We start from the raw sequence: 24829 nt of genomic DNA on the forward strand, positions 1-24829 counted from the left end.
GCATAGAAAATCTCCACATATTTTTACTGCTTTATTATGAATTTCAGAATACAGTAATTAATTACTGTTGACTGATTATAACTTTGTTGATTTACCTATTACTTGGTCCTACTATAAGGTGAAAGTATTCCTGTAACAAAGACGCCATTGCCAAGCGTAGCTATCTCTAACTTTTGGAAGAGCTCGACTGGAGATTACAAGCACCACATCCTTTTCTGTGGGACCCAAGTGATTCAGTCAAAGGCAACAGGCCAGGGTGAAGTGAAAGCTGTTGTCTATCGAACAGGTATCTTACAGATAAAAATATTAATTATTTGGGGTGTAAATATTTCCATATAAATGTTGCAGAATACAAACTTCTCCACCTGCTGCACTTCATTTCAGCAGGGGTAAATGTTTTGTCTTCACCTTGAGTGCATTAATCATCTTTAATCTATGCATTACTCATCACCTAGGCAGAATGCATAAAAGAATCAATAGAAGGAAAATTGATTGGGGTTTGCTCCTTGCGTACAATCTTATCTGCCTAATTTTCTGTCCTGCACTCCAAAGTGGTGCTAGTGCCTGAGTGGTATACATGGAGATCTAACTCGATATGTCAACTTGTGTTTTTGAGATTAGACACTAGGTTATTGATGCCACAGCAATGTGTTGTGTTATTGAGATGTAAAGCTTTAGTCCCTCAAATTTCAACAATAGGTTCAGCTACAATACTGGGTAGGAAGACTATAGGCAAAAGCATTGATTCTTCTTCAATGGAGAGAAGGAAATATAGTTAGAAAATCATTGGGATTGGATTTATTTATGTCCTAATAGTATTAACATTGTCAAGCTCTGGAAGAGCATTGCTTCTTCACCCATTAAGTAAAAAACCCCATTAATAGGAAGTTAAAATAGTTTGCAGTGTGTAATTACTAATACTTTAGTAATGATGGAACTATCAGTCCCTCAAACCAATGGCAATTTGTGCATCTCAGAATAGAAAAGGTTTGTTTCATCCTTCACAATCATGTTGCTATTGAGAACAACTCAATAACTGATAACTTCATTAATAGTTTCTCATCTTTATTACCAATTAAATCATCTCACTTCAGGTTTTACTACGACCAAAGGGGAGTTGGTGAGATCCATTATGTTCCCAAAGCCAATGGACTTCAAACTGTACCAAGATGCCTTTCGATTTCTGGTTTGCCTGACAGTTATTGCAACAATTGGAATGATCTATTCAGTCTGTATCCTTGTGCTAAATGGGGTAAGTTAACAACAGTTACTGTACACCAATGCACCAGAAATAACAAAATTGACGTTATATCGATTCTTTTCCTGGATTGATTTACAAGTTCCCTTCCTTGCTTTCAGATTACAACCTTAGTTTTTCTTACCTGTGGTCTTTTCCAACTATAAATCTCGACTCATACTCACTGTTCCTTATTCCAAATTCCATTTTTAAAAATCCTTTCATGGTGGGTAAAGTCATTGGTTAGACCAGCATTGTTGCCCATTCCTAATTACCCTTGGGAAGGTGGTGGTGTGGTGAACCATCGTTGGTTCACCACTGGGGGTTGTTATTATGTTACTGTTGGGCTAGGGTGTTGTTACTGTGGGGGTTGTACAATGTTGTTGGGTTAGGGTGTTTACCTATTATAAGTGTTATCATGGCACATTCCAGTGGGGTCCCGCCTCCGGTGGCGAGGTATAAGACCCTCTGCTCCGGCAGGACCCCTTCAGTCTGAACTGGTGTATTCGTGTTAGTAGTTCCATTGTTACACAATAAAAGCCTTCAATATCGAAGCCTTGGTTCCACGTACTTAATTGTCGCGCATCAATTTTATTGTGTAACAGAAAACTCTCAGCTGTACAAAAAAAGAGTATGGAACAGATCTTAAAACCAGATCGTCTGGCACTGGACCCCCGTGCGGTCGGTGCCGCTAACACATTCGACCATTGGTGGAAGTGTTTCGAGGACTACCTGGCAGCCTCTGTAGCTATCACTACAGACAGTGATAAACTCCAGGTCCTCCACGCAAGGGTAAGCGACACGATTTATCTCGCCATTCGTGCGGCTCCCACTTACCCGAGGGCCGTCGAGCTCCTGAAGAAACGATACACGAAGCCACCCAACGAGATACACGCTCGTTACCTCCTCGCTACACGATATCGGCAGTCGGGCGAAACCATGGAGGACTACGCCAATGAGCTCCTGCAGCTTGCCAGGGGTTGCGATTGTAAAGACGTATCAGCCGAACAATATATGTACGACCTCGCCCGAGACGCGTTCGTAGCAGGGGTAGGGTCCTCGTACATCAGGCTTAAATTGCTGGAAAAGGGGAACCTCGACTTGACCCAAGCAATGGAGATGGCTGGGATGCTGGAAGCGGCGTCGAAGAGCTTGGCGCTGTACCCCGAGGACCACGTGCAGTCAACGTGGCAGGAGCAAGCTCAGCTCCCTCCTCGCCCCGCTAACCCGCGCTCCCAGATCGATCCGACGACGGCGGCAGCTCCAGGTGGCCAGCGATGCTATTTTTGTGGTGGGGCCAAGCATCCACGGCAGTAGTGTCCGGCAAGAACGGCTATCTGCAGCCAGTGCGGTAAAAAAGGCCACTACGGCAAAGTCTGCAGGTCAAAGTCTAAAAACGGCAGTGCAGCTTGTAACCCTCCAGAACGGAGACAATCTCCTTCGGCGTTGCAGTACCCACGAGGTCCGACCACGTGCGAACCCAGGACGGCGCCATCGTGGCTGACGGAGGAGGAGGAAGACCACCAGGAGTCGCTGCGTTTGGCGCCCTCGCCCATGTGCGATTCATGGGGGCGGCCATCATGGTCCACGACGACTAGGAGCGACCAGCAGGGGTCCTCAGCATCAACATCGGCGGCATGCAGTGACGCCCAGGGGCCAACGGTGGCGTCGATCTCCCTGGACCAGTCTAAGCACCACAGGCTTGAGAATTCCATGATGGATATAAAGGTAAATGGTCGAACTGTGAATTGTCTGTTTGACAGTGGGAGCACCGAAAGTTTCATACACCCTGAAACTGCTAAAAGGTGTGGACTCCGGGTTCTCCCTGCCAAGCAGACAATTTCCATGGCATCACGGTCCCGGTCTGTACCGATCCAAGGACGATGTATGGTAACTCTTGAGGTACAGGGCACAATTTACGAGCAATACAGGCTCCTTGTGTTACCTCACCTTTGTGCGCCAATTCTCCTCGGACTAAATTTTATGGTCCACATGAAGAGTGTGATCCTACAGTACGGTGGGCCACTCCCTTCACTGGCAGTAGGGAATCAGCCGCAGCCTCCAAATTGCCCAAAGCGCTCTGCATGCAATCTATCCACTCTGAAAATCACTACACCGTCCCTCTTTAAGAATCTGGTACCTGGCTGCAAGCCCATCGCTACTAAAAGTAGGCGTTACAGCGCTGAGGACCGGATCTTTATTAGATCTGAGGTTCAGCGGCTCCTCAAGGAAGGGATCATACAGGCCAGTGCTAGTCCGTGGAGAGCGCAGGTCGTGGTAGTCAAAAGCGGGAACAAACCTCGGATGGTCATCGACTATAGTCAGACCATTAATCGTTATACGCAGCTGGATGCGTATCCTCTCCCGCGCATTTCTGATATGGTCAATCAGATTGCGCAGTACCGAGTGTTCTCTAACATAGACCTTAAGTCCGCCTACCATCAACTCCCCATCCGCCCAGAGGACCGACAATATACGGCTTTTGAGGCGGATGGTCGTCTATACCAATTCCTCAGGGTTCCATTTGGTGTCACCAATGGGGTCTCAGTCTTCCAGCGTGCTATGGACCGAATGGTGGACCAGAACGGGTTGCGGGCTACCTTCCCGTACCTGGATAACGTCACCATCTGCGGCCATGACCAGCAGGACCACGACACGAATCTCCAACACTTTCTGCGCACTGCATCTCGCCTGAATCTGACCTATAACAGGGAGAAGTGCGTATTCCGTACGCGCAGGTTAGCCATCCTCGGATACGTGGTGGAAAACGGGGTCATTGGCCCTGATCCAGACCGTATGCGCCCACTTACTGAACTTCCCTTGCCCGCTAGCACGAAAGCACTGAGGAGATGCCTCGGGTTCTTTTCGTACTATGCACAGTGGGTCCCCAACTACGCGGACAAAGCTCGTCCGCTCATTAAGTCCACGACCTTCCCACTTACGCCGGAGGCCCAATTGGCCTTCAAGGCTTTGAAAAGCGACATCTCGAAAGCCACGATGCACGCGGTGGATGAATCCATCCCTTTCCAGGTGGAGAGTGATGCATCGGATTTCGCCCTAGCCGCCACACTAAACCAGGCAGACAGGCCGGTCGCGTTCTTTTCCCGCACCCTTCAAGGCCCCGAAATTCGGCACTCAGCGGTGGAGAAGGAGGCTCAGGCCATTGTGGAGGCAGTCAGACACTGGCGCCATTACCTGGCAGGGAAGCGGTTCACCCTGATCACGGATCAACGATCCGTGGCGTTTATGTTCAGCAACACGCAGAGGGGCAAGATCAAGAACGATAAGATCTTGCGGTGGAGAATTGAGCTCTCCACCTATAATTACGATATTATGTATCGTCCAGGGAAGCTCAATGAGCCCTCGGATGCCCTCTCGCGCGGAACATGCGCCATCATGCAGGAGGACCGCTTGAAGGCTCTCCACAATGATCTGTGTCATCCTGGAGTCACCAGACTCTACCATTTCGTCAAAGCCCGCAACCTGCCCTACTCGGTGGAGGATGTCAGGTCAGTGACGAGAAGCTGTCGGATTTGCGCAGAATGCAAACCACACTTTTATCGACCAGACCGGGCACAATTGGTCAAGGCCACTCGCCCTTTTGAGAGGCTGAGTGTGGATTTTAAGGGCCCCCTTCCCTCAACGGACCGGAATGTCTATTTCCTCAACATAATAGACGAGTACTCCCGGTTCCTGTTTGTTGTCCCCTGTGCGGACACGTCGACTGCCACCGTCATCAAGGCATTCAGTGAGCTTTTTACCCTGTTCGGGTACCCCTGCTACATTCATAGCGACAGGGGCTCATCGTTCATGAGCAATGACTTGAGGCAATTCCTGCTCTCATTCGGGATTGCCTCTAGTAGAACCACGAGCTACAACCCTAGGGGTAACGGACAGGTGGAAAGGGAGAATGCTACAGTCTGGAAGGCTGTCCTACTGGCACTGAAATCCAGGGGCCTTCCAGTCTCCCGTTGGCAGGAGGTCCTTCCAAATGCGCTCCATTCTATCCGCTCCCTCCTGTGTACGGCAACCAATGCTACTCCCCACGAGAGGATGTTCTCATTCCCTCGGAAGTCGTCCTCGGGGATCTCATTGCCAGCCTGGTTGACGTACCCAGGACCCGTCCTTCTGCGGCGACATGTGAGGGCTTGCAGGTCCGACCCCTTGGTCGAACCGGTCCAACTCCTCCACGCCAACCCTCAGTATGCCTATGTGGCATATCCTGACGGGCGAGAGGACACTGTCTCCATTAGAGACCTGGCGCCCGCAGGGGACATAGCAACTCCTGTCGCTCCTATTCCCCCAGTCACGAATCCACTACTCCTCATTGCTTCCCCAGACGTGGCGCGGTCAGCACCGGGACCAGTGCATAACACTTTTACTCCCATGTACAGCTTGCCTGAGACTCGGAGATCGGCGCCACCATCACCATCGCCATCACCACCACCAAAGGTTCAAGGATCCCCTGCACCATCGCCTCACCAGGGCCAACCGGCCCGGGAGTCCTTGAGGGGACAGCCGGACGTTGTTTTGGAGAGAACGCCACCGCAAGCACCTGCTCCGGTTTCGCAACCGGTGTTGAGGAGATCACAGCGTCGGTGCGGTCCTCCAGACCGTCTGGACTTGTGAATTCTGTTTATATGACCTGTTTTTTCTTGCACCCCGCCACCTTTTGTTTTAAAGGAGGGGTGAATGTGGTGAACCATCGTTGCCGGAGCAGAGGTATAAGACCCTCTGCTCCGGCAGGACCCCTTCAGTCTGAACTGGTGTATTCGTGTTAGTAGTTCCATTGTTACACAATAAAAGCCTTCAATATCGAAGCCTTGGTTCCACGTGCTTAATTGTCGCGCATCAGGTGGTGAGCAGCCTTCTTGAACCAATGCAGTAGATAGACCCACAGTGCTATTAGAAAGGGAGTTCCAAGATTCTGACCCAGCAACGGTAAAGAACAGTGATACAGTTCCAAACCGGGATGGTGTATTGCTTGGTGGGAAACTTGCAGGGTAGTGTTCTCATGTATCTGCTATTGTCATCCTTCTAATGGTAGAGGTCGCATGTTTGGAAGGTGTTGTTGAAGGAGCCTTGGTGAGTTGCTGCAGTGCATCTTGTAGATGGTATACCCTTCTGCCATTGTGAATTAATGTTGGAGGGAGTGAATTTTTAAGGTGGTGGATGGTGTGGGGGTGGAGGGGGGGGTGGCGGCAGGGGGGGCAATCAAGTTGGCCACTTTGAACTGGACCATATCTAACTTTTTGAGTGCTGTTGGAGTTGTGCTAATCCAGGAAAATGAAGAGTGTTCCATCAAACCCCTGACTTCTGTCTTGCACTGATGAGCTTGGATGTTGCCTAAGTCTTACTTTGTGCTTGCACTGACTGCTTTAGGATCTGAGGAATTCTGAATGGTGCTGATGATTGCGCAATCATCAGTGAGCAGTTGTATACATGAATAGTGTTTTATTTGCCTCGAAGCAGCTTGGCTAGTGGTCAGCTAGTTCTGGAGCATAAGTCTTCAGTGCTATGGCTGGGATGTTGTTGGGGCCTATTTCCTTTGCAGTATCCCGTGCCTTCAGCCAGTTCACTCCACTACATGGAGCCCACCCATGTAGGTGGGTGGGCTCCATGTAGTGTAGGTTTAGGGAAACTGTGTGTTACACCTGCAGCAGAAAGGGACTAATAAGAAGCAAATGCAGGGCTAAACAGGACCTGCCCGCTGCTGGAGAAAAAAAATTCCAGCTCCAGAGTACAGCATAGAGAGTAATTCTGAAGAAGGATCAGATGTAGGCAGGTTGAATAATATTAAGATGGACAAAGTGACTCCCATCACAATTGTACTGATGGTTAACAGTCACGTCGGTATGCATTGTCTGTATAACATGCAAGAAACAATACTTTTCACTTATACTGATACATGTGACAATAATAAATCAAATCAAAACGTCCAATGCAAAAGGTCATAGAAATCACTTTGGCAAGGGCAAGATTAACAAAAGGCTGGTACGATTCATTCAGCAGCTATAAAGAGTAACTTCAAGCCCAAAATGAATTAAATCATTCAGTGGAGTTTGCATAACTCCACTTTTTGATTAACTCTGAGAAATGATGAAAAGTTTTTTTGCATAGCATCTATTTTGTGGTAGAAATACTTGTGATATGCCTGATTTGCTGCAAGATGATTGACAATATTCTTCTCGGGTGACAGGTACCAGCAGGGGAGATCGTGAGGAAAGCACTCGATGTGATAACAATTGCTGTATCTCCTGCCTTACCTGCTGCTGTGACTATAGGCATAATATACGCCCAAGAAAGATTGAAAAAGAAGGGAATCTTTTGCATTAGCCCACAGAGAATCAATATTTGTGGACAATTGAATCTTATCTGTTTTGACAAGGTATGCCTTTTTTTAAACTTGATTGCGTCAATTTGCCATTTACTGTACAGTAATCACAAAGTAATCCTTTCATTAATGTTCTTGCTGGTTTAAGCTTGTATTTCACATTGTATGACTGTCATTCATTTAGATTGTATTTGTAACCATGAACGGAATGAGGAACTGGTGGATCCGATGTAACTCAACGTTTTGGTGAAACTGGAGTTCATAGGATCCCGACAGTACAGAAAGAGGCCATTTGGCCCATCGAGCCTGCACTGACAACAATCCCAGCCAGGCCTTATCCTCGTAACCCTGCGTATTTACCCTGGTAATCCCCCTAACACTAAGGGGCAATTTAGCATGGCCGATCCACCTAACCCGCACATCCCTGGACTGTGGGAGGAACACAGTAAGAGTTTTAACAACACCAGGTTAAAGTCCAACAGGTTTATTTGGTAGCAAATACTTTCGGAGCGCTGCTCCTTCGTCAGATGGAGTGGAAATCTGCTCTCAAACAGGGCACAGAGACACAAAATCAAGTTACAGAATACTGATTAGAATGCGAATCCCTACAGCCAACCAGATCTTAAAGATACAGACAATGTGAGTGGCGGGAGCATTAAGCACAGGTTAAAGAGATGTGTATTGTCTCCAGACAGGACAGCCCGCAAGTCCAAGAGGCAAGCTGTGGGGGTTACTGATAGTGTGACATAAATCCAATATCCCGGTTTAGGCCGTCCTCATGTGTGCGGAACTTGGCTATCAGTTTCTGCTCAGCGACTCTGCGCTGTCGTGTGTCGTGAAGGCCGCCTTGGAGATCGCTTACCTGAAGATCAGAGGCTGAATGCCCGTGACTGCTGAAGTGCTCCCCCACAGGAAGAGAACAGTCTTGCCTGGTGATTGTCGAGCGGTGTTCATTCATCCGTTGTCGTAGCGTCTGCATGGTTTCCCCAATGTACCATGCCTCGGGACATCTTTTCCTGCAGCGATGAATGAACACCGCTCGACAATCACCAGGCAAGACTGTTCTCTAGGTCATCACACCCCAGTTCATAAACAGTCAGGCTAACCACGCCTGCATGGCAATCATAAAATCCTGGCCCGTGTGTTTATTGTGAAGGGTCATTAGTCTGACCATTAGTCTGATGTTCTTGGAGTTATTCTACGTAAATCTGTAATATTAACATGCCAAATGTAGAGGGTGCTGTCAGCCTTGGTCAATGTGAAAACAGTACATACACCTCAAACTGACAAGTGGGTTATTTCTATTGCTCAGGATCAGAGCAAGATATTACTATCTCTACAAAAGAAAACTGAGGCACAACTAAATTCATTATTTCCAAGAAGCTATCCCACTTAAGACACAGATTCCCCTTAAGCAGATGGACGAGGTCTGATTGCATGCAGGTAGATTGGCTATGTGACTTTGTGACAGAACAAAGAGGAGCTATTGAAAAATATCTCAGACAGTTGACTGAATCCATTTTTAATTCAGACTTACTCCATCTAGAATTATACAAAGTAAAGATAAAACATTATATTCATTGCAAATGTTTTAATCTCATGTCTATTCTTCTTACAAAAATAAGTAGATGAATCATAGAATCCCTACATTGCAGAAGGAGGCCATTCGGCCTGCACTGACAACAATCCCACCCACACCCTATCCCCACAACCCCACTTATTTACCTTGCTAATCCCCCTGACACTGAGGGGCAATTCAGCGTGGCCTATCCACCTAGCATCTTTGGAGTGTGGGAGGAAACCCATGCATACATGAGGAGAGCATGCAAATTCTACACAGACAGTCATCTGAGGCCGGAATTGAACCCGGGTCCCTGACTGTGAGGCAGCAGTGCTAACCACTGTGCCATTGTGCTACCCTGGAGCAAGCTATACCCTGATTGATAGAAAATATTATAGAAAACCAATACATTTTATATTATTCGTTTTTAGTACAAGTCTTTAATATGTTCATCTTGAAATTCATCTCTATTATTTTGAATAAATTAAATAAAGTTTCTACAAAAATAGCAGAGAGAGGAATTTCTGTTAAATATGTTAAACGTTAATGCACAAGTAATGCAAAGCATTACACAGTGTCTAATTTTGTTTATGCTATGAGTAGTGTATTTCTTTACTTCATAATCTTCTCTTCACCAGAGTTATTTACTATTTTGTGCTTCATGCAGACAGGAACTCTGACTGAAGAAGGACTGGATTTGTGGGGCTTAGCATCAACTAAAGGGAAAGGGTATGTTTGATGCGCGTTATTACTCACGAGGCTAGAGATGCTCAAGGAAATAAAGGCTTTTATTTACTATTACAATGAAGCTACCATATATAGTACACGATCCCAGACTGAGGGGTCCCAGACAGAGCAGTGACCTTTATACCTCTCCCAGGAGGCGGAGCCCGACTGGGATGTACCATAATAACTATAATACAGGTAGAACAGCCCAACCCTAACCCCAACAGTAACAAGTAGAACAACCCAACCCTAACCCCAACAGCAACATATATACAGACTCATAGTACTGGCCAGACCCTGGCTCAGTACTACCTGGTGGGAACCAACGATGGTTCACCACAATGTTCACTTGAAATTATAGAACCAAAACCTTTGAAAAGGTTTAATTCCTTGGTGCATGATTGCTCTTAGCATCCCCGCATTAGCTTTTGCGAGAGGTAGGTTTAGATTACTGGTCATGGACAAGAAGAAAAATGTCATAGTAGAAGTCACAGTACAGCAAAGCATTCTTATATGGAGCAACTTCTATGCTTTATCTACATTATTTGATTTATTAGGCAAATGTAGTGATTACATTGTAGGTCCTCTCATCATGGAGTTTTTGAAAAAACTAAATCTTTCTACTGACGCATCAAATGTTAAACAAAATAAACAATTTCTACTTTGGGATAGCTTTGAGAAATATTTTCATCTTTCAATATTCTTAAATGGCATTCATGATTTTGATGATTCTATGTGGTTTTTGAATATTTATGAAAAATGATGAGAGCTTTAAATTGTTAACCATAGGGGAACAAAACAGCACAGATTTATGACTAACCTTGTGTATCTATTAAGATCTTTCTAAATGTCCAGTTTACAGAATATATTCAAGTTTAACAGTGAAGATATGTTACCATGGGGGCCATTCTTTGGTGCTATGGCCAGTTGTCACTCACTGATCCTCTTAGACAACACTCTTCAAGGTGACCCACTGGATTTAAAAATGTTTGAGACAACTCGTTGGGTAAGAGATAGATGGCATGTTTTAAAGAAATTGCATGTTTCCATTTTCACAAATTGAGACTCAAATTTATTTCTTAGCATCTTAACATTATATTTTCCAGAAGCATTTTTTTGATTCTGTTTATTCCTATCTATGCATCTCCTTTATATTAATTCATGGGACATGAGCAGCACTGGCTGGCTGGCATTTATTGCCCATCCCTAGTTGCCTTGAACTGAGTGGCTTGCTGAGGGTAGTTGAGAGTCAATCATATTGCTGTGGCTCTGGAGTCATAGGTAGGCCAGGCCAGGTAAGGATGACAGATTGCCTTCCCTAAAGGAGATTAGTGAACTGGATTGGTTCTTCTGACAATCAACAATGGTTTCATGGTCATCAGTAGATTCGTAATTCCAGATATTTCTATTGAATTCAAATTCCACCATCTGCTGTGGTGGGATTCGAACCCGGGTCCCTAGACATTAGCTGAGTTTCTGGATTAATAGTTTAGTGATAATACCACTAGGCCATCACCTCCCCTTTAGCCTTACATCTTGTCTCCTGAACTCTGCAGTCCTTTGGCCTCTTGTCCATGTCCCCCTACCTTTTGACCAACCATTGCTAACTGTACTTTCAGCGCCTAGTCACTATCTTTGGAATTTTCTTCCAAAATTCTTCTCCTCCTTTAAAATTGTCCTTGAAATTAATCTGTTGGGGCAAGCTTTTACCTTCCCCTGCTAATATGTTTTCTTCTTTCCAAATACCTCAGCATCTATTTCAGATTTATGTCTGTGAAATGCTTTGGGATATTTCTCTATGCTAAAGGTTTGATACAAATGTAAATTGCTTTTGTCATTATTTCAGCACTGCACTGTGTGATTTGCAAAGTAATTGTTCCAGGGAGCTTCTAAAGTCTCAGAACATGCTGGTGATTAAAAATTACTTTGACATCATGGAAGTCATTTAACCGTCCATGCGAATGCTGGCTGGACCTCAGGGTCCAGAAGTCGCAGTTCTCGCCGGCGATTTTGGATCTTCCCCACCCGCCACTGGCGATGTCGCAGGTTCATGCCTCTAATGAGTGTGACCCTGCTTTACATGGATCTGAATAGATTTTAATATAATTAACCCGCCCTCCCCGGCTGTACACTGACACCGTTCCATCATGATGTCACATTGGTGCAGTTTACAACAGGTTCACCCAAACGTGAATCTGTCATGGGGGTCTTCCTGGTAAGGGCCCCTGGCACTGCCCCTTGGTGCAGGTTGGCACTGCCAAGTTGGCACCGTGCATTTGCCCATGGTGGGGCTCAAGGGGCCGATGTTTGGGGGGGGGTGGGGGGGGGAGAGGGAGGGAGCCAATGATCTGAGGGGGAGAAGGGGCAGATAACCAGGGGAAGGAGCTGATGATCGGGGGGGGGGGGGGGGGGGGGGTTGGTTGGGGGGGGTTGGTTGGGGGGGGGTAGAGAAAGGGCCAATGATCGGGGGTGGAGGAGGAAGGGGCCAATGGTTGCGGATGCAGGAGTAGAGAAGTGCTAACTCTGATCAGGGGTGGTGAGGGGGTGGTGAGGGGAGCCCCCGGGACCTCCATGATGGGCTGGAAGGTGAGGTTTACTCAGGTTGGGAGCCCCTGGGACCTCTGCGATGGGCTGGGGGTGGGGTTTACTCAGGTTATGATTGGGGCCCCCTTTAAAGATGGCGCCCCGTTCTCTGTGCAGCGGGGCTTTGCCAGCGTGTTGAGGCCCCGCCCCCTGCATGATTGCGTGAAACACACCTCCTGGATTTTTTTTTGGCAGAGTGAGGCAAGAGCTGGAGAGAAAACTGACCTATTTCTCTAGAGAGAAACATGCCGGTTTTCTATCCGGAAACAACACTCCGCCATTTTTTGGTAAGATTCCCCCCCTAATCTGTTCGGCTGAAAACTGGTGTAATTGAATTAGTTGTGACGTTAAAATGCCAGCTGTATTTAAATTTCATTGAAGAATTAAAACAGGGCAGTGTGTGAAATCGGGAGCTAATGGCACCTATCAGCTGCCTGTCAGGTGGATTAGGTCAAAATTCCTCCCAATCCACATCTTCATGTTAACATTGTCCTCTTTCGATTTCTAGCCTTATTTTCTAAAGTCTTTTAATATCCAAGCACAAATCCTTCCTTTGTTGGGACGACATGCCCTTGGAAAATTGATTTTGACTGTGACATTTGGCTACATTAACTATATGTTAATTGTTTTTGCTTTTATGTGGGTAATTAACTGGAGACTCACCTTTGCCCCAATAAATAGACAGACTAAAACTGTGTTTGTTGGGTTAGGAGATTCATGCTTGTACTGTGAAACTTTGTCAATAAATACTTATGAAAGTGTGTAAAGATTGGCGTCAGTTCCCTTTACCAATTGACTTGCTGGAGTATAACAAGCTGCTGGGAAAGAATTTGTGTTGGAGAGGAAACTGACATGAACTTCTTCCCTGTATGAAACAAAACCTCTACAAAATATTCCCTGATGAGATCCATGAATATACTGATTAGCAACACATTGAGTAAGACATTGCGTCCAGCAATAATAGACATACTGTGGAATTTGTAGTTGGGGTTGTGTTGTTCTGTTGGAGTTGCCATCTTTATCTGAGACTGTAAGCTAAGGCCCGTTTTTGCCCGTCTAGTGAGTCAAGTGAACATTTCAGATTCCAGAGCAGCGTTGGAAGAATAACAGAGAGGTGTCCCAGTCTCCTCACCAACATTGTCCCTCTCAGCGGATATCATTGAAGGCAGAATAACTGATCATTATTCCCATTTACTGTTTGCGAAATCTCATTGCGTGTAAATAGGCTCTTATGCCTGCCTGTAGATTTACAGTGGTTACAATTCCAAAGCAATTATTAGTTGTGAAGAACTTTGGGATATCCTAAGTATGTAAAAGTTTCTCTGTAAATACAAGCTCTTTCCTTCTTCCTACTTCATATGCTTTGAGCTGTTTTAAGATTGCACATTTAGTTACAGGTATCTGAGAGGTCACTGTCCAAATTTATTCAGACTGCCTTTTGTCCACCAGGTTGCTGTATATAAATATAATGAGATATATTTCAATTTAAAGAAATTAAAAGTTTAATTAAATTTTTGAACTTATGTCAGGAACTGAAAGAAAACACAATGTTAAAGCAGCCAAATGAGGAAGCACATTCATTTGTTGTCAAACCAGGACCTAGAGCCAATAAGGTACGTGATTTTTTTTAACTAATACTCAGCGCTTCCCTTCAAACCAGGAACTCAATTCATTAGAACATTCCTGCTTTACACTCTTAAAGCAATTATTTTCAGCTCATCTATTTGTATGCAAATATTTACATAAATTCACCGGGATGAAGACAAGGATAAAAAACTGTAGTCTCGAGGAGAGATTTGAGATTTTGGAACAATGACGCAAAGATGGGCAATAGGATATAAAATAGAGATTTTTTAAAAATTATGAAAAGAGTTTTGATGAAGTATCTGATGGAACATTTCCTTTTGTTGGGGGCTCAGTATTATCATAGAATCCCTACAGTGCAGAAAGTGGCCATTTGGCCCATCGAGTCTGCACCGACCACAATCCCACCCAATCCCTACATATTTACCCGCTAATCCCTCTAACCTACGCATCTCAGGACACTAAGGGGCAATTTTTAGCATGGCCAATCAACCTAACCCGCACATCTTTGGATTGTGGGAGGAAACCGGAGCAAACCCATGCAGACACGAGGAGAATGTGCAAACTCCACACAGACAGTGACCCAAGCTGGGAATTGAACCCAGGTCCCTGGAGCTGTGAAGCAGCAGTGCTAACCACTGTGCTACCGTGTCGCCCATTTTGAGGATCCATCAATTTAAATCTAATCAGTGAGTGAATGAGGAGGCAGAGCAGAAGACATTTCCTGACAATATAGAAAATGGAATGCTTTGCCACAGGAAGTGGTTGAAGCATCTCGTCCAGGAAAAATGGGTAAGTATCTGAAGCAGAAGAAGGCATTTGGCCAAATGGAGAGCGCGGGTAGTGGGATTAGTTTTGCATTTCTTTAACATTGACACAATGACTGAATGGCCTTATCTGCTGTAAAACACTGTGGTTCTAATAGCAGCAAAGTAACAACACAAAATGTGTTAAAGAGTAATTCACTTGTCAAATTCCTCAACAGGACAATGTTACTTTATATTACAGGTGTCAAAGGAAGGAATTATAGTTCTGAAGCAATACCCATTCTCACCAGCACTGCAGAGAATGTCAGTTGTAACCCAAGTGATTGGAAACGAGAAACTGACTGTCTACCTTAAGGGAGCACCAGAGACCGTTATTCAGCTTTGTAAACCTGAAACAGGTTTGATTAACTATCCTTGAAAACAAAAGCATTTACTGATATTATGATTAGTTCCTGAATGTGTGAAATTCATGATACATATTGATGTTGGGAGAAAGTCAACACTCTAAAGAAGTGCTTGATGATATTTCTCAGAAATAATTCAAACTGCCTCAGATACAATGAATTCCAGTGAAGTGCAGTAATAGTAATGAAATGCAACAGCTATTTACACTCAGGATGATCCAATTAGCAAAGATACATGATGAGGTAATCTGTTTTTGATGGTGTTGGGTTGAGAGAGGGTTGTTGCCCAAGACACCAGGAGAACTAATAGTATGACTTGATGTGATGGAGACTAGTGCGGTTGATGCTGCGCACTTGAACTTTCGAAAGGCATTTGACAAAGTGTCATATAATAATTTTATTAGCAAAATTGAAGCCTGTGGCATGAAGGGACAGTGGCAATGTGGATCTATAATGAGTTAAAGAACAGAAAGCAGAGGGTACTGGCAACCAATTGTTTTTTAAACTGGAGGCAAATGTATAGTGATGTTCACCAGGGTTTGGTACTGGGACCACAAGTGTTTTTAATATATATTAATGACCTGGACTTGAGTAAACGGGGAATTATTTTAAAGTTTTCATTTGATACAAGCCTCCAAAATGTACTAAACAATGAGGAAGGTCGTAGCAATTTCAAGAGGACATAGGTTGGTGAAATGGCAGGTTAAATTTGAAGCACAGAAGTGTGAAATAATGCAATGTAATAGGAAGAGTAAGGAGAAGCAATATAAACTAAACAGTACAATATTGAAGGAGATGCAGAGACTTGAAGGTGTCCATATGAAAGCCAGTGAAGATGACAGGACATGTTGAAAAGGCTGTTAACAAGGCATAAAGAGGTTCTTGGCTTTGCAATCAGGGGCAAACAGTACAAAATAAGAAAGTTGTGGTGGTAAGTACCCAGCTGTAGTCTTGTGACTAATTTTGAACACCATAATTAAGAAAGGATGATAACACCTTAGAGAATATGCAGAGGAGATTTACTAGAATGGTACCAGAGATGAAGGACTTCATTATTGGGATAGTTTTGGTTGCAGAACATGTCTTTTAAAGACTTTAAAAGAAAGTCTTTGTCATCTACTATGTGTTTATAGCACGTCTTTATCAACTACTTATAACTATATACAAATATACAGGAAAGGGTACAGGTATAGATCTATCTCCATCCTCGGTCTTAACAGATCTCTGGTCAACACTACACTGACCCATGGGCCTTCTTATATCACTGTGTGGGTAGTGGGTAGTATTGTACTCAGTCCCACATACCAGACTCAGTTCCATATACCAGACCGCTCTATTACATCAGTTACTTTGAGAGGCTCAAGAAACTGTGGCTGTTTTCCTTTTGAGCAGAGAAAGTAAATGGGAGATTTGATAGACGTGTTCAAACTTATGAGGGTTTTGATAAGTAAGGAGACACCAATATCCGAAGGATCACTAATTAGATGATGCAGACGAAAGATGATTGGCAAAAGAAACAGAGTCAACATAGGTAAAATAAGTTATGAAGGGAGTTGTTCTGACCCAGAATGTGCTGCCTGAAAGGTGGCAGAAGCAAATTCAATATAAGTTTGGAAAGGGAATTGGCGAAATAATGGGAAGAGAGAATTTACACAGCTCTACAGGAAGGGCAGGGTTGTTGGCTTACTTGATCAGCCCCACCAAGCAGATGGAATAGGCATAATGGACAAAATAGCTTTGTTCTGTGCTGCATCATTCTGTCAGCCTATCCCTGTTCTTCTTTAACTTATGTCATATGAGCTGCAATGTTCATTGTGAAATGTTTTGCTAAATGGATAGGACCTCAATTTAACTTATCACCCCAAAATCAACATACCCAACAGTGCCATATGCCCTCATTATGTTCTGCAATGTCAGTGTAATTTATATGCTAGCATTAAAGTTTATTTATTAGTCACAAGTAGGCTTACATTAACACTGCAATGAAGTTACTGTGAAATTCCCCTAGTCGCCACAGTCTGGTGCCTGTTCATGTCAATGTACCTAACCAGCACGTGAGAGGATGTGGGAGGAAACCGGAGCAAACCCACGCAGACACGGGGAGAACGTGCAAACTCCACACAGACAGTGACCCAAGCTGGGAGTCGAACACGGGTCCCTGGCGCTGTGAGGCAGCAGTGCTAACCACTGTGCTACCATGCCGCCCCATTCTTGAGCAGATCTCAGATCCACAACTTGCTCACCTAGAGGTTAGAGTGCCATCAACTGATCAAAGATCAGGTAAAAAGCACTATTACAGGATAACTTTTTAAAAAATTTTCTCAATTGCCTTATGGCTGCACTATTGGGTTTTGTGACACCTCTGCTGCTGGCACAATGAAAACCCCAATGTAAGAAAAGGGCACATGAGGTGCTTTTGCCCACTCCCAGTGCGACATGGTGCTCTTTGTCGGGAAGGACACCAGCACAGGTATGCCAGACATGTGTGGGAAGCATCAGGAGTGTTGGATCTTAACATTAAAAACAGTACCGACTGATTTTTTGTACATTTTGAAAATTAGACCAGTGTACACGTGCCAATCACAGTAAGCTAAACCTGTGTTAATTTGTATGAGAAACTTGCTCTTTGTTCTTTGAAAGAAGAGGCATGCAACTTGCAGCTGGAGTGCTTTTGTCTTTACTAATACTGTAGCAGTATTTGTGAATATATTGTGGTTTAATTTTGGATGTTGTTTGGTAAGTCTGTGCATTCAATTAGGGAGGGCAGAGGGATTCATTCATCAATATAAACCAGCCAGAGTTCTCCAGTCTCGCATGCCCGGCTGCCACTTCCAGCGAGAACCGAGAGTTTGGCACTCAGCCAAATCTCCGTTCACTGCAGTGGGACTGGAAAATCCCAGCTGTGGGCAAGGTTGGAGAATTCCGGCACAAGTCTGCAAAAGGTATGGAGAATGTAGTTGCAGGACCTCTAGGAAGCTCTGCAAAGAGAGAGGGGAATGAGGGCTCTCTATAGAAGCCCTGACCGTGACAGGGCTTCAACATTAATAATGGGAGGAGATTGGCATATCACAATGTGTAGGAAGAAAAAGGTCACATTACCTGCAACTTGCAGTTTATGCCAGATATAGGATTAGGGGAACTGAAAGTTCTGAAGGGGCATAAACTAGGAGTATATTGTCATCTTCAATGTTCTTGGTGATATCCAATCTAACACAGCCAAACCTATGCTGTGGAGAATCATCTCCTCGATTGGGCCTCAGGCAATGAAGGCAACCTTGTCCATTGTAAGTTCTGTTCTGCACCCGTCTACTGTGTGCTACAATGTCCTGCAAGAAAAAGGGAAGAATACCAATGGGTGTGTTGCAACTTGTTTGGATACTGTGCCTGTGAGAGTTGAATAGCTGGGGGTACATAGGGACTGCAAGGGGTGTGTGAGGCTGGCATCATTGGGAGGTTGTGTCATGCTGAAGTTGAGTATCTGAATGTAGGACCTGAACCCTGACTGCCAGGGACTGCTCATGAATGAGTGGGGTTCTGGTGCATTGAGCAGCAGGAGACATTGATGATTTGGTGGCTGGTATATGTCACGTCAAAATGCATTCGCTAATCCTGACCAGGCCCCTGCATGAGGTCACTGGCATCGCTGCCAGGTCCTCAATACCAAATTCCTCACATTGACCTTCCTGGTCAACTGTAGCCATTCCCTTTGGAGGACATTCCTACATGGTTCCCTGCAGAAACACGGCCTCTATATTCCTATCCATCTCCATGCGTAAGGCTTTCAGTGACACATCCTTGAACCTGGGGTTCTGTCCTGGCGTTCCATTTGTTTTGTTTCAATTGTGGACTATTGTAGAACTGGCAGTCAGCAGCAACTTCCTCTCAGTGAGGACAACTCCCCTTTAAGAGGGGAAATTACCTTTAAGAGTTGGGGGGTGAGCTGGAACACATTCTAATCTTGGACTGCACAATAAGATCAGGGAAGTGAATAGACAGGAGGCTGTCTATTTCAATAGGGCTAGGCATGGGAATTGAAATCCACATCCAAAATCAGATGCATTTAAACTTTAATCTCTTTCTATCTGTGTTTATCAGAGAATGCGTTGTAATAATGCTCAATTAATTGACAGCATACATTCACATATCTTGCAGTTCCACGGAGTTTCTCAACTGAACTGCAGCGTTACACGAAGCAGGGTTTTCGAGTTATTGGATTTGCATTTAAGTCTCTTTGGAACAGCAGAGACATCACAGTAGCCAATTTAAAGAGGTGAGTCAGATCAGCATACTCCAGTCATTAAAGATGGGAATTCAGTACGTTGGTCATGCCAATTTATAATCGGAACAGAATACAACCTCAAAGACACCTGTAAATGTATTGATTCAAACTCTCACTAGAACAATTCAATAAATGTTAACAGTTATCTACAATCTGTTCCAATGTTGCAGCGTTCACACTGTTGGAGGACTACACAACTGACACGTCACAAGTAAAATGTTGAAACTGGTGAATAGATTTTTAAAAATTGATGCTAAACATCAGGAGGCACAATTACTTTTCTAGCATGTTTTTATTTTTCAATAAGCTTCTCAATTTTTATATATTATTTATAAAAAGTGCAGCGTTCAGACCTGTGCTAAACACAAAATATTTACTCATACAAATGTGACTACCAAGTGTTATAGGAATCGGATTAGTGTTCACTCTTACGTAAGGGATGAAATTCTTATTTTAAAACAAAAATCACTGACAAAGTGGTGGGCCTGTTGTTTAGCAAAACGCAGAGCTTAATTTTCCTGCTTTTTTTCCCCGGGGGTTCCCATTTCCTGCGTGCGAAGGCCACCTCAAACGGCTGGAGATGGTTGGATTGTCGCCTTATTTATTTTGTGCAGGATATACAGCGGTCCCTCAGAGGAGTGGAGATGGGTGTAAGTGAGGCAGGAGGCGACCTCACATCTCCCGTTTCCATGGGTGTCCAGCACCAGACAGAGGAAGAGTCAACTTATCGCTCCCTAACTTCTCAGAATGTGAGGCTGACACAGAAATGACAAATACACATATTTGTATGGAAATTGAATCCAAATATCAAACGTTAAAAGTTAACTCTTCAAGCACATTAGATCTGTTGCTCCAATTTGATTTTTCCATGCCAACTGTGCAAAGAGTTCTGTTTAAAATTTCTGGGATTGTTCAGTAAGCCATTTTGTACTTCTGTATGTGTGTAACACATCCCTTACTGTTCTATATGATCTGCGCAGAAAGAGAAGTGATCCTTTCTTTCATTCATGGCTTTGATTGTGTGGCTTTATTTTTTTTATTTGAAGAGATGGTTGAGCTCCAATCCAACTGAGAATGGAATCTGTCCTAACATTCCTTCATTTGCAATTATATCTTTCCAGTTTGAAAAGGAAGCCAGCAAATTTGAGAACTGTTCCAAGGGTTCTGGTTAAAATTAAGATACCTTTTATATGCACATTGGGAGGATCTCATAATTCCAGTCTAGGATAAGACTGCTCACGTTTCTCTTCACGCAAATACTTTTTGAAAGGAATTGAAAAATATCAACCCCTACCTCAACTACAGCTCCTCACACTCCACTTCCTGTAAGAATTCCATCCCATTCTCCCAGTTTCTCCACCTCCACTGCATCTGTTCCAATGATGCAACCTTCAAATATAGCACTTCTGACATGTCTGCCATTTTCCTCAACCGAGGATTTCCCCCCTGACTGTGGCTGGCAGGGCACACAATCTCCCACACCTCTGCCCTCAACTCTCCCCTCTCTCTCAGAACCATGACAGGGTCTGTCTTGGCCGTACTTTCCACCCTACCAGCATTCCCATCCATAGGATCATCCTCTGCCATTTCTGCCAACTCCAGTGCGATATTACCACAAAATAAATCTGCCCCTCATTCCCCTGTCAGCATTCCACTGGGACAGTTCCTCTGTGACACTCTTCCATCGCTTCCAATCTTCATTCTCTTCCCATGACCTCGCGGAAGATGCAGCCCCTCCCCTTTTACCTCCTGCTTCCACACTGTCCAAGGCCCCAAATATTTCTTTCAGGTGAAGAAGCATTTCACTTGCATCTCCTTTAACTTGGTCTGCTGTGCTCACTGTTCCCAATGCAGTCTCCTCTACACTGTGGAGACTAAACGCAAACTGGGTGCCCGCTTTGCGGAATGCCTTTGGTCAGTCCGCAAGCATGACCCTGTCCTTCCTGTCACTTGCCATTTCAACTCACTGTCTTGTTCTCATGCCCACATGTCCGGCCTTGGCCTGCTGCAATGTCCAGTGAAGCCCAACGGAAACTGGAGCAACAACGCCTCATCTTCTGATTCAGCACGTCACAGCCTTCTGGACTCAACATTGAGTTCAACAACTTTAGACTGTGAACTCTCCCCTCCATTTTGACCCCTGTTCTGTTTTTCATTTTCTTTGTTTGTCTCAATGAAACCCCTTCCCCCACAGGGGGCCATCTATCACTTGTTCTTTAGTTTTGCTTTCACTGAGCACTGATCTTTTTTCTCCTATCTTACCTTCATGTCACTATCAGCACCATCTTTAGTCCTTTCGCTACCATTAACACTCCCTCTGTCTTGGATCCATTACATTTTTGTAGCTCCCACTTATCCATGACCTTCTATTCTGCTCCACCTTCTCCACCCCCATCTCAACTATATAACTGTAAAATCCATCACCACTCTTCTGCTCTGAAGAAGAATCATCTGGACTCAAAACATTAACTCTATTTCTTTCTCCACAGATACTGCCAGACCTGCTGGGTTTATGCAGGATTTTCTGTTTTTATTTCCAGAATCCGTAGTATTTCACTTTTATTTCTCCTATCAAAACCTAGTTTTTATTTTGCATAAATGAGAGAACTGCATTTTCTGGATCTGGTTACACATGGGGAGAGATGTGTGATAATTTTTTTCCTTTTTCTCATCTCTCAGCTGGCTAAAGCAAAATATATTTTTGAAGAGTATTTTAACCCCTCAAGTGCTGTGACCCTAAAGAACAGGCATGAAACAAGCTTTCTTGTAGGGTTAAAACAAAAGAAAGGATAAATCTTTATTTCTTACAACACCTGAAACATTCAGACCTCACACATATTAGATACACACAAGGAGTGTTGATTTCTAATGATGTAAAATGCACTTAATTTACATAAAGGTAACAAAAAGTCACTACTGTTCAGCCCTCAAGATAGTAGTTGAAACATTGCAAACCTGAAGGGTTTGCTCTTGATATACTGAAGACAAATGAAGGTTGCAGGTTTCTGGAGATGAATTCACACTTGTCCACCCCAAACAACAGCAAGTTTTGGCTTTTCAGTTGAAGCCCCAGTAGCAAACTACACTCTGGCAAGTAAAATTAATAAACCACTTCTCTGCCTGAGATGACCTTTGAGCCAGGGTCCTCCCTTACACTGGGCAAGGGGTGGTTTCCCTCAAGTCTTTGTATGCCAGGCTGTCCTGGCTTGTCCTTGTGGATTAATAAGGTTCTTGCAGATACTTCTCATCTCAAGCCAGTTTCTGTCATATGACAACAGCATCAATGTCTTCCATTGTCCAAACAATCGGTTGACGATTAAACAGTTTGCCACACAATGAAGGGTGTCTGCCAGCTCATCAACATTCCAGCTATGATTAGCCCCTGAAATATTGTTATTTGAAGTCCATCTTCACAGGGTCAGCAAGTGTAACAGCCAATGCCATTTTAAATTTCTTCCATTGAAATGGTGAAGGAAAGTCAATCAGTATATGAGAAGGACATTTGCATTTTAAGTAACTATTTCCAGTGATACGTTCAGATATGTCTGTCTCTGTGCAGAAGCAACAAAATAAGTCACCTGACTCTCTGGAGTCCATTTTCTGAAGGTCTGTATTCCACGTTGCTTTGAAAAGTAAAATGTCTACCCCCAATAATCTTTATAGACATATCATGCCACTGCAACAATATACAATACCTAAACCCTATCTTTACTGAACTATTAGTAGAGTATTAGTTCAAAAGTTCAAAGCATTTAACTGAAAAAAGTACAACTTTTGAATATACATCATGTACATCATGAGCCTAAAAATTGTATTAATTGCTTTATTTTTTCTTGCTTTTTTATACTAGGGAAGATGTGGAGTCTGACCTGGTATTTCTTGGGTTACTGATTCTGGAGAACAAATTGAAACCACAGACAATTCCTGTTCTATCTGAGTTGTCTAATGCCAGGATTCGAACAGTTATGATCACAGGTGCTTGGGAAATTTATTATAGCTTATTCGATTTATTGTAAATATGCTTATAGACTAGCTAATAGCTGAGTTAGGGTAGCCAGCCATACAAATCAGAAAAAGACCCAAATTCAGTCCATATGGGACCAGCCAATCCCAAACAATATATTGTTATAATTGACTTGAGGTCAAGGGAGAAAATTGGCTGAAGTTCCCATTCCGAATTACTGTCTCATGAGCTGTGTGGAGGGCAGGTAGGATCAGATTTGGGTTCCATGGCCCAGTTGATCGCTGACTCTCTCAGAGAAACAGCTCAGTTTTCTCTCCTGATCTTACAACATTCCCTACAAAAATCAAGGAGGGTTTTTCATGCTGTCATGCAGGGGGGCATGGCTTTAAAAAGCCAGCAAAACCCAGCTGCATTGAGATAGGGGCACCATCATTGAAGGGTGCCCCGATCAGAACAGGAATAAATCTCTCCCCCAGCCCACCAGCAAGGTCTCGGGGGCTCCCATCCCCAGTTGGAGTCGGCACTTCTTTCCCCCTTTTCCCCTGATCAGCGGCCCCACCCCCCCAATCATAAGATCCTCCCCCCTGATCATTGGCTCCTTCCTCCTCCTTCCACCCTCGTCAGTGGCCCCTTTCCCCTCCGATCATCAGACTCTTCCTCCCCCCCCCATTCCCCCTGATCATTGGCCCCTTCCTCCCCCCCACCCTGCGATCATCGGCCCTTTTCCCACCGCACACCCCACTCAGTTGGAGCCAGCACTCTCCCCCAATGGCCATCGCCGGCATCCGCTGCTCCTCCATCTACTCCCAACCCACAACCAAATCTAAATGAATATCCCCCCCCCACCACCACACCCACTCTCCCATGAGGAGAGTTCCATGGGACCCGCCCCTTGGCACAGGTTCGCACTGCCAGATTGACATGGGCCTGGTGCCAACCTGGCAGTGCCAACCTGCGCCAGGGGGCATTGCCAATCCACTGTCTGGCCATGTCCCTCTCCTCTGGGGACTATATTCACATTTACGCATCTCCAGGCGACCCACACGACAGGTTAGTGTCTAGGTGAAACTATTGTAAATGGCACCCACTTAATATCCAGTGAGAGGGGATGTCCTGGAGAGAGTGCCTGCTAATGTTTTAAAATGAGCTTCCTGTGGTCCCGCGGCATGTTTCACTATCATTCACTAGTGTGAATCGCGCTTTCTGCATTTTGAATGTGCGCCACCATTCCCTCAGACAGAGAGTACAGGCTCAAAACCTCCTCCTTAGTGTATTCCTTAAAATGAAGTCTCATCATGTTCTCCAAGTTTTGTAAGGATAAGATTCATAACCTATTAGAAAATGCTTTATTTTGACTTGGTCTAATTTTCACAATAATACAGCGGGAAGA

General features: G+C 44.5%; 1 protein-coding gene across 1 annotated transcript in view; it reads left to right on the forward strand.

The window, feature by feature from the left end:
• Nucleotides 1-24829, forward strand: part of LOC144490016 (putative cation-transporting ATPase 13A4) — an 89612-nt gene that overhangs the window by 36264 nt on the left and 28519 nt on the right. Inside the window, exons 10-18 of the mRNA XM_078207846.1 lie at nucleotides 119-286; nucleotides 1095-1252; nucleotides 7437-7625; nucleotides 9800-9861; nucleotides 10714-10864; nucleotides 13971-14054; nucleotides 15034-15190; nucleotides 19349-19466; nucleotides 23326-23450. Coding sequence (XP_078063972.1) covers nucleotides 119-286; nucleotides 1095-1252; nucleotides 7437-7625; nucleotides 9800-9861; nucleotides 10714-10864; nucleotides 13971-14054; nucleotides 15034-15190; nucleotides 19349-19466; nucleotides 23326-23450 — 1212 coding nt within the window. The remainder of the gene's footprint in view (nucleotides 1-118; nucleotides 287-1094; nucleotides 1253-7436; nucleotides 7626-9799; nucleotides 9862-10713; nucleotides 10865-13970; nucleotides 14055-15033; nucleotides 15191-19348; nucleotides 19467-23325; nucleotides 23451-24829) is intronic.

The sequence above is a fragment of the Mustelus asterias genome, chromosome 3 (genome assembly GCF_964213995.1).
Source record: "Mustelus asterias chromosome 3, sMusAst1.hap1.1, whole genome shotgun sequence".
NCBI classification, from domain to species: domain Eukaryota; kingdom Metazoa; phylum Chordata; class Chondrichthyes; order Carcharhiniformes; family Triakidae; genus Mustelus; species Mustelus asterias.